Source organism: Nicotiana tabacum, chromosome 22, assembly GCF_000715075.1.
Source record: "Nicotiana tabacum cultivar K326 chromosome 22, ASM71507v2, whole genome shotgun sequence".
Lineage (NCBI taxonomy): Eukaryota > Viridiplantae > Streptophyta > Magnoliopsida > Solanales > Solanaceae > Nicotiana > Nicotiana tabacum.
In genome coordinates, this window is record NC_134101.1 from 210487427 (window position 1) to 210497764 (window position 10338).

The window sequence follows — 10338 nt, forward strand, 5'->3', positions numbered from 1 at the left end:
AGAGGGATATCCCCAGCAGAAAAGGATTATCCCCAGCAAATAATATCATCCCCCAGCAAGTTGTGGAACGCAGAGCAATGAAGGAGAAAGGGAAAAACCATCCCAGTGGAGTATCACAGCCAACTACCACGCTTTAAGCTAACAAATTTTTGATTTGAAACAGGTAAAGGAAATGGCATTGATGACGGAAAGGCATACCATAAAAAAAAAAAATTATCAAACTGGGGCAGAAAATTTTCTTTTCAATTAGAAAATTTTCTGAAAATTAGGTACCCATCTGGGGAAGAATAAAGATAACACCAAGGAAGTGGTCTTTGAACCAGTGTTGCCCCAACATAATAAGTTTCAATGGAGGAAGTTATCCCCAGCAGACAGAATAAAGGGATGACACTTGTGCTCAGAAAAGCAAAAAGCCATTATCATCCCCAGCAGCTTCCAAAAGAATGAAGCATCGATTTGAAGGGATAAAATTCCCCAGCAGCGTTATCCTCAACAACGTTATCCCAAGAAGATAACACTTTTATCCCCAACAGTGTTGAGAGAAAATAAATTCTGGAAAAAAAGATATATATATATATATATATATATAAAGAATGGAGGAAGGGAAGAAAGGAGACTCCCACAGTGGTATTATCCCCAGCAAGCAAGAACAAAGCAGCGCAAAGGAAGGAGAAAAGAAAAGAAGAAATTACGAAGGTAAGTTTCTCAAATCATTGATCTTTACATTTTTCTCCTAGGATAAAAAGTCCTAGTCTGATGAATTTACTCCCAAGATAAAATCTTAGTCGGATGAATCTTTCTCCTAAGATCACAACAAAATGGACCTAGTCTGACGATTTATCTCCTAGAGTCAAAATCTTGGTCTGATGAAATTGTTCTCCCAAGATAAAATCTTAGTCGGATGAATCTTTCTCCTAAGATCACAAAAAAATGGACCTAGTCTGACGATTTATCTCCTAGAGTCAAAATCTTGGTCTGATGAAATTGTTCTCCCAAGATAAAATCTTAGTCGGATGAATCTTTCTCCTAAGATCACAACAAAATGGACCTAGTCTGACGATTTATCTCCTAGAGTCAAAATCTTGGTCTGATGAAATTGTTCTCCCAAGATAAAATCTTAGTCGGATGAATCTTTCTCCTAAGATCACAACAAATGGACCTAGTCTGACGATTTATCTCCTAGAGTCAAAATCTTGGTCTGATGAAATTTTTCTCCCAAGATAAAATCTTAGTCAGATGAATCTTTCTCCTAAGATAAGATATCGAATCCTAGTCTGATGAATTTTCTCCTAGGATAATAATAATAAAAAAAAATGAAAAAATTGAAAAATAAATCAGGCGTCCACCTGGAGAATGAGGATGACGAATTAAAGAAGAAGTCAGGCGTCCACCTGGAGAATGAGGATGAAGAATTTTAGAAGAAGTCAGGCGTCCACCTGGAGAATGAGGATGAAGAATTTAAGAAGAAGTCAGGCGTCCACCTGGAGAACGAGGATGAAGAATTTAAGAAGAAGTCAGGAGCCCACCTGAAGAACAGAATGACGATATATTGGTTGAAGTCAGGAGCCCGCCTGAAGAGAGGAATGGCGATTATTTTCAAAGTTATTGTCAGGAGCCCGCCTGAAGAGAGGAAAGGCATTTTTAAAAGTTATTGAAATCTTGCCAACCTAAAGAAAGGAATGGCGATGTATTGTTTGAAGTCAGGAGCCCGCCTGAAGAGAGGAATGGCGATTATTTTCAAAGTTGTTGTCAGGAGCCTGCCTGAAGAGAGGAAAGGCATTTAAAAAAAGTTGTTGAAATCTTGCCGACCTAAAGAAAGGAATGGCGATGTATTGGTGGAAGTTGGGAGCCCGCCCAGATAACAGAGGCATACATTTCAAGTCTTTAATTTTCAAGTATTGAAGTTGGGAGCCCGCCTAGATAACAGAGGCATACATTTCAAGATCAAGTCAAAGAACAATAAAACAAAGGGTTACAATAGGAATCCCCAGTAGGAAACAATAAAATTCCCCGGCACCGGGAAGCAGAAGGTTGCAACAAGAGGTCACAGCCCAAATTCAAGTGCATGTGTCAAAAGAAGAAAAGTACCGGAAGAAATGCAAGCAGACAAGGAAGCAAGGCAACAAAAACAAATTGTACTCTAGCCTAGCTTCATGTTTTCTTTTAAGCACGTTGTAACAAGGAAATCGGTAAGCAGTAGTAATAGCATGCAACAACAGTAACAATGCAGTCCAACGGTAGTCCCAGCTACCAAAATTTCCCGAACTACATTGACCTGATTCCTGTTTAGCCCAGGATATGTAGGAAACCTTTGAAGCAAAGGTTCGGTCAAATCTTTTTCAAAAAAAATGCTTCAACGGAGTACTCGGATGGGCAAAAAATCGCTCGCTTTATCTTTGCACGAAAACCCTTCGTGTCTTCGGGCAAAGAGGGGCAGCTGTAAGCACGTGATTTTTTCCCAATATGAGAATTACTCCCAAAAAATTCAAAAATAAAATGATTTTTCTTTGGTGTGCAATTTTGTGATATTTTGTGATATTTTGAAGAATTATTTGTATTTGTCTGTGCGTGTTTATTCGCTAAATTAATAAAAAATACAAAAATATGTCGCATTTTGCATGTATGATTTAATTCTACAATTGTTAGTAATTAAAATTGTTTTACAAAAATTAAAAATTACAAAAATAGGCATCGTTTGCATTTTTAGCATTTAATGTCCAAATATACAATTTTATGCTTAATTAATACTTAATTGTGCGTTAATTGTTATTGGGAGTTAATTTGCGCCTTTATAACTTAATTTAGTTCTTAATAATAGTTTAAGTATTTTTATAATTTAGTTTTAGAAAAACAAAAGAAGAAAAGAGAGCGAAAATATAAAGAAAGTCGGAATTGGACCTCTTCTTCAATTTCAAGCTATAGGCCCAAAAAATGGCCCAATCTTCCCTACGACCCAGTCCATTTTGAACTGGGTCGACCCAGTCCATAACCCAACACCCCTATTATCTTACAAACAACACAAAACAAAAGAAATAAAGAAGAAAAAACCCTAAAAAACTAAGAAGTCATCCGCCCCCACCCCTCCTATCTTCTTCTTCTTCCTCAAGCTTCTCCACCTCCCATGGCTGCCCTTCCTCACGCCTCCACCACCTCAACACACACACACACACACGACATTCTCCATCGTCCCATCTACCCCAACACGAGCAGCCATGGCTGCTTTCTCCCCCCATTTCCCGTTGTCGAAACCAAATGACCATTGGAGTAGCTTCACGTCCGCCATTGTTGCTGCGTTTTCTTCCAGTCGTTGCAGCTGCTACTGCTGTTCCTTCATCATCCATGGAGGGCCTTCTACTTCCATCTTCTCAACTTCAAGTCCAAGCGACCATGCTGCTCCGTTCTCCAAAACGCAGCAATGAGAGCTACTCGAAACCAACCCAAAAACGAGCTCCATTGTCGCTCCGTCGTGTTGCTGCGTCGCTGCGTCTTCAGCTTCACCATTGTTGCTGCTGCTCACGTTTCTGCTCCAGCTGCTTCTCGCCGGGTCTGCCTTCGTCCTCTTCGTCGAGCTCAAGCTTGAGCTCGACATCCATGGACGCCACTGTTTCTTCTTCATCGAAGCCCAACTCCATCGCGCTACTGCTGCTCCGTTCCAGCTGCTTCTTGCTGCGTTTTTCTTCATCTTTCACCTCAAATGATGCTTGTTTCTTTGTCGTCTTCAAGTCCGTTTATGCCCAAGTTCGTTGGTTTCGTTTAGAGTTCGTTCGATGTTCGTCGTTGGACATTCACGGTTAGTTATTCTAAGTTCTATTACGTCCATAATTTGTTTGATATTTTCAGATTTTGAATTAGCATAAGTTTGCTTTATTTTTCTTATTTTGTTTTAGATAAAAATTGTTAGTTTAGTTATATTGTTGTTAGATTTAAGTTGAAGATTTAATTTAATTATTTTCAGTTTGTTTTATTAATTTTAAGAGGATTTAGTTTTAATGTAGAAAGGTGTTAGTTTAAATCGTTTAAATCCGTTGTTTGTTGTTAATATAGATTTAATTCGTATTCATTTTTTGAAGTTGGTTTTAATTTAGTGATTTAATGTGAAGTTATGTTTTGGTTTTAATTTTTGGATCATGCATCTTTGTTATAAGTTTCGTTGGATTTAATTTAAGAAAGATTAGTTGATTATTTGAAGATTAGTGATTTGAATATGTTTATTTGTTTTGTTTAAGTTTAATTCAAAGTTTGAACAAAGTTTGTTTGTTATTATTATTGTATATTTTCATTCATGTTCATACTTTGTTTGGTTGATCTTGAATCCGAAATTTGTATAGTTTGATTTCTTGTTTACCATTTATGATTATTTCTTGAATTGGTCTCATAATCTTGTTTAAAGTTTAATATAAGAATTGTTTGTTGTAATGTTGTTAGTAGTTGATTTTAAGTTCAATATGATTGAAGTTAGAAATCTAAATATACTTGTTTGTTGTTGTTGTTTAAATCCGAAAATAGGTTTGTTGCTAAAATATTGTTCAATCAAATTTTAGTTGTTCTTTGTTGTTCAATTTGTGTTCATGTGATTTGTTGTTGAAATGTTGTTAAAATCGTGTTCATGTGATATTGTTGTTATGATGTCATCCATGTTCATATTGTTGTTTGAACATTGTTAGAAATTGATCATATTGTCTATATTTTGGTTAAGTTTGATTAATTGATGTGTTATAGCTGATGGGTAGTTTGGTAAATTTGTAATACGTTCAGGGGTAGTTTGGTAATTTCAGTAAGGTCGGAAGGGGTAGTTTAGGAATTGTACATTTTGAAATTGTTTATTTGAAGCATGGGGGACAAAATGAAATGGGGTGGGTTGTGATATGATTATTTAATATAAAGGGGGGACAAGATTTAAATTAAAGGTGAATCTTGCATTATTTTAATTAAAGCATGGGGGACAAAATATAATGGGGTGGTGTGATATGTTTATTTAATGTAATGGGGATGAGTGGAAAGATAATGGGTTGGGTAGAGAAAAAGTATTGATTTAATTGATTAAAAGATTTATGGGATGGGATTATATATATGGGAAGTCTTGAAGACAAATGGGAAAACAAGAATACAGAGAGAATAGAAAAGATACGAGAAAAAATACCGACACAGATAGAGAAAAAAACGGACAGAGAATAGAAGAGAGAAAAATTCCGAAAAATATTTAAGCTTTCAAAATAAAAATAAAAGCTAAAAAATCTACTGCTTTCTTTCTTTGTTTGAAATTAGTATTAATGGTTGTTGTTTCATTTAAAGCTTAAAGCTTTTGTTTTTGGGATTACTACTCCACCGGTTTGTACTGGGTTGTTACTGTTGCTGGGCAGTTGTTGATGTTGTACTGTTATTACTGTCGCTGATTCTCATCTTCATTTTCTTGCTTCCAATATCAGGTACATATCTGTAAATTCATGTCATGAAAAGCTTCAACATGACATATTAATGAAGTTCGGGAATTATAATTCTATTTTCCATTCGTTCAAGTTCATTAGTTTAAAATTTGGTTTTGTTTCAGTTGATTATTATAGTAGAACGTTTGTCGTGATGAATATAAGATAATTGTTACCTCTTAAAGTTCGTATAAGTGTTGTAATAATATCACCTATTTCGGAATTTTCATTAAATGAAGTCATGATTGAATTATCAAGGTAGGGAACATGACATAAAATGGGTCATTAATTACATCCCGTAATATTGTTAGCTAAATGTAAAGTAGAATGGAAGTATCAAGAAATTACATTATTAGTATATCTTGTAAAAAATCTGATTTTTGGTTTAGATTGATATAAGTTGTATGTTCATATATGGCATGATGATGAGTATATATATAATCATATATGGAAGGTGATTTGATATAGCTCGTTACGATGTTAGAGTGTTATGAATGTTTTAAGACGGACAATTGTGTTGCATGTAAGACAATTTTATTCAATCGATTTGTATAATAATTCCCTTTCTTATCAACTTGATGTCTATCTACCATCATAAACAAATTAATCAAACGATTATAATTTTGGATTAAAAAATAATTAATGTAGAAGGTGATTAGATTTATAGATTATAACATTTTTTTTAGCATTCGCTTCAAATAGAACAATGAAAATTCTTCAAAAATATCACTTCCTTACATCCATTCTTTCCCAATTTTTATACATAATTTGCATGTTGTCTATTTGGGTAGGCAAATATTGTATTCACTAAATGGTAGTATTAATCACATATTTATTTTTACTCCACAAATTCGAATGGTTTGAGGAATATAATTCATACGCGAAAAACATAAATTGCGACCAACGTCCAATAAATTGTAAATTCTTTTTAAGGAATTTAGAGACTAATAGAATATTTATTTCTCATGATGTTCACATAAAAATACGTGGATATAATAAACAATTTGTAAACAAATTTATACTACCATCAAGAATATTTTTGTGATTAGGGATACGTTCGCGTAACCTAATTATATTTCTAAAGGCAATTCGGATTATGCGTTCGCGCAACTTCGATCGAATATTTAATAAAAGGGATTTCTCGGAGAATATCATTATTAATTTCATAAAAAACCCGAGATGTGAGGTTCACTACTTAATTATACAAAAAGAGCGAATATTCTTGATTTTATTTAAAGCATAATTTCGAAAATAATTATTTTAATAAAAATATTATCTATATTATTGTGTACACGTGCGCGTGACACAACTCCGCATGTTTTAAAAAATATAATTTATAACACGAATATACGTATGCGTGATTCGATTCAAAGAAGGGACTTTAAATCTAAATAGAAGCGGTAACAATAAAATCATGCAATAAAAAATGTATTTAGCAAATCAAAATAATCAAGCCGAATATAACAGTTGAGCGACCGTGCTAGAACCACGGAACTCAGGAATGCCTAACACCTTCTCCCGGGTTAACAGAATTCCTTATCCGGATTTCTGGTGCGCAGACTGTAATACAGAGTCATTATTTTCCTCGATTCGGGATTAAAATAGGTGACTTGGGACACCCTAAATCTCCCAAGTGGCGACTCTGAAATAAAGAAATAAATCCTGTTTCGACTGTCCTTTAATTGGAAAAAACTCTCTTGCACCCACGCGGGCGCGGAAAAAGGAGGTGTGACAATGGGAACAATCCCATGAATTCTATCCCTCACACATCAAAAATCTCTACCTCTGGGATTTTATTCAAAGGCATGTCATGCCTTTTCGTGATTGTTCCTGTTCTGTGTTACTCGTCACACTTTTTAACAAATGCATGGGTATCCTTGAACAATGATGGCCAATAGAACCTAGATTGTAACACCTTTGCAGCTATCATATCACCTCCATGATGGCCCACATAAGGCGAGGCATTGCATTCATACAACACTAATTCCACCTCCTTTCTGGAATGCATCTCCTCATCAACTGATCAGCATACTGTCTGTATAGACTGGCTCATCCCAGTAGTAGAAGTTCACATCATGAAGAAACCTCTTCCTAGCCTCAGGAGGAAACACACAACTCATAATATAATTCAAATAGTCTGTGTACCATAGGGTAGGGTCATGGGTGATGGAAAAAACTTGCTCATCATGAAATGTCTTCTTAATTTGTCCACCTTCCTCTATGTGCTCATGATTTTCCAGCCTTGAAAGATGGTCGGCTACTTGGTTTTCTGTGCCCTTACGATCTCGTATTTCGACAACAAATTTCTGCAACAACAAAACCCAGCGCATCAATCTAGTCTTGAATTATTCTTTTGTAAACAAATACCTGATTTTTGCATGATCAGCATGGACTATAACTTTTGTTCCCACCAAGTATGTCCAAAATTTCTCAAAAGCCCATACAACTGCCAACAACTCCTTTTCAGTGGTGGTGTAATTCAGTTATGCATCATCAAGAGTAACATCTTGTCCTTCCTCTGGCCTATAACTGCCCCAATAACATGGTCACTTGCATCGCACATAAGTTCAAATGGTAAGGACCAATATAGTGCCACAATAATGGGGGCAACCACCAACTTATCTTTGAGCTCCTCGAATGCCTTCAGACAGGCTTCATCAAAATTGAAAGTCATGTTCTTTTCAAGCAACATGTACAATGGAGTAGCAATTTTTGATTTTTTTTTAATAAAGCGTCTATAGAAACCCATGTGTCCCAAGAAACTTTGGACACCCTTAACAATAGATATGAATATTCTAGGGTTGTGATTGATTCACCAATCCTATTGTGTTCCAATTAACTCTCCCTTTCATACAATTCACTCATGGTTGCTAACTAATCGAATAATTGCGCTCTGGTATTCTTCCGAATTACTACTCGCCTATTTAAAATAGATTAATGCTTATATTCATATAGAATCAATATATTAAGAACGCATTAAAATTACGATATTCAATTAAGCATGGTGACTTGGTATATTCCTATCCTAACCACAAATCTGCCTCCCACTCAGAGTTAAGATCATGCCCTCTTCAATTCTTCTCTAATCTAGACGTAGCTTTCCCAAGCAAGCATAGATAGTAAATAAAACCTAACTGTTGGCCAGACAATTAAGCAATTAGTCACATAATTAAAGAAACAACCATATATTAGCAATTGTAATCAAGGTTAAGTCAATGTGAAACAACAATATTCATGGCTAATGTTACCCCCCATGTTTTTGTATGTGAGAGTACGTCGTAAGTCAATTCATGTAAGCTTAAAAATGAGATCTTCTTTAAAAGTACATAAAGTAAGTTAATCATATTACCATGGAGGATGCAAATATTTATAATCATGAATAACTAGTACCAAAAAGGTTGGAAGGCTTAGAAGCTAAAGGAATTGAAGAAAATAAGTTTCGTCGAAAGTCGACAAGTTAGGAACGTTATAACATGTACTTTTGGGGTGAGACTAGAATGTTTAACATAATAAGAAGTTTATGTTATGAGTTATTTCAGTTGTATGATAATCGTGTGTTACATTTTGAAGTCAAGTGAGTTGTGGAACAAATGTCGACGAAAGTTGTCACAAGTTACATTCATAAATACGCTGAAAATTAGGCAAAATATAGCAGAGCATTTCTATCAATGTACATGGAATTACGGGATGATCCACATACCACATTAAAGATCTACAAGTTTAGTTTCTAACTCATTAAACCGTTTATCGATACGATATTGGAGTAGAGAGATATTCGCATTTTTTCAAGGCTGCACAGACTAGTAGGTGACAAGTAGGTGTATCACCTACTTGTTTAAATGAAGGGACCAAATAAATCCCAACAAAAGGGCGGCCAAGGGGCCTTTTAATGTCTGAATTAAACCATTTCTTTCACTCATATTTCATACTAAGAACTTCAGATTGAAATCCTGAAACTCCTCCCCCAAAAATCCCACACAAATCCTAGATGATTTCGGATTATACAAAGTGATTTTAGTGCTGAAAACCCGAGCAGCTTGCTAATTTACTTTCTCCTTCTTGTAGCTGTGTTTGGGGACTGGTTTTAGATGAAGAGGGACTATGTTTCATGGGTTATACTCAGGCCAAGGTGAGTTTATGTTACAACCCATGTTTTGTACGTGAAAATACGGCGTAAGTCAATTGATGTAAGCTTAGAAATGAGATCCTCTTTGAAAGTATATAAAGTGATTTGATGGTGTTACGTCCCATTTCTTTTGCAAGAATTTAAGAGTTAATATTCAAGGAAAAATATTTTTAATGGTACATGTTGTTACATCCAGTACTTCATACGTCACTATTATTATAAGATTATATGAAGTCCTTCTACAAGGAGAAGAAAGGTTTGCCGAAGTGTTAAGTAAGTTAAGGTGAATATATTACTTGTTAATCATGATTTAAATGTGCTTAAAGCCATGATATGACTATATATGATGTTTGGATATGAAATATAAAGTTTGAGAAAAATCGAATTTAAGTTGCGGAAAAACTGACTAAGGATTTGCCTTGTAATGGAGCTTTTTGAGAAATACATTTCATGAGCTATATATGGTCTTTTGGGGGCATATTATATATCATATTGAAGGTCTTGGAATGTAATTTCTAACTCTTTTAACTGTTCATTCATACGATATATGAATAAAAAGATATAAGCATCGGAAGGAGGACCTATGCGAGGGTGCCAAGTGGCACCTTTTTGACTTTTGAAAAAAAACGGGATATTTACATCCCAATCTCGTCTACTTCTCCATTATTCCAGAGACCTCGACCAAATAGCACCCCTAAACTCACCCTCAAGCTCCCCACAAGTATTTCCAATAATATTATCACCCCGAGCACGAAATCAAGTAGCGATAACATCAAAATGATCCCAGCG

General features: G+C 35.2%; 1 protein-coding gene across 1 annotated transcript; it reads left to right on the forward strand.

Moving 5' to 3' along the window:
- The first annotated feature begins 3057 nt into the window (after window positions 1-3057).
- Window positions 3058-5838, forward strand: LOC142175719 (uncharacterized). Its single transcript, XM_075242699.1, has 2 exons — window positions 3058-3790; window positions 5427-5838. The coding sequence occupies exons 1-2, from the start codon at window positions 3253-3255 to the stop codon at window positions 5438-5440; spliced, it is 552 nt and encodes a 183-aa protein (XP_075098800.1). The 5' UTR covers window positions 3058-3252; the 3' UTR covers window positions 5441-5838.
- The last annotated feature ends 4500 nt before the right edge of the window (window positions 5839-10338 follow it).

Excerpts from the sequence above, each read along its gene's own strand:
- LOC142175719 (XM_075242699.1), top strand. The coding sequence starts at position 3,253 with ATGACCATTGGAGTAGCTTCACGTCCGCCATTGTTGCTGCGTTTTCTT.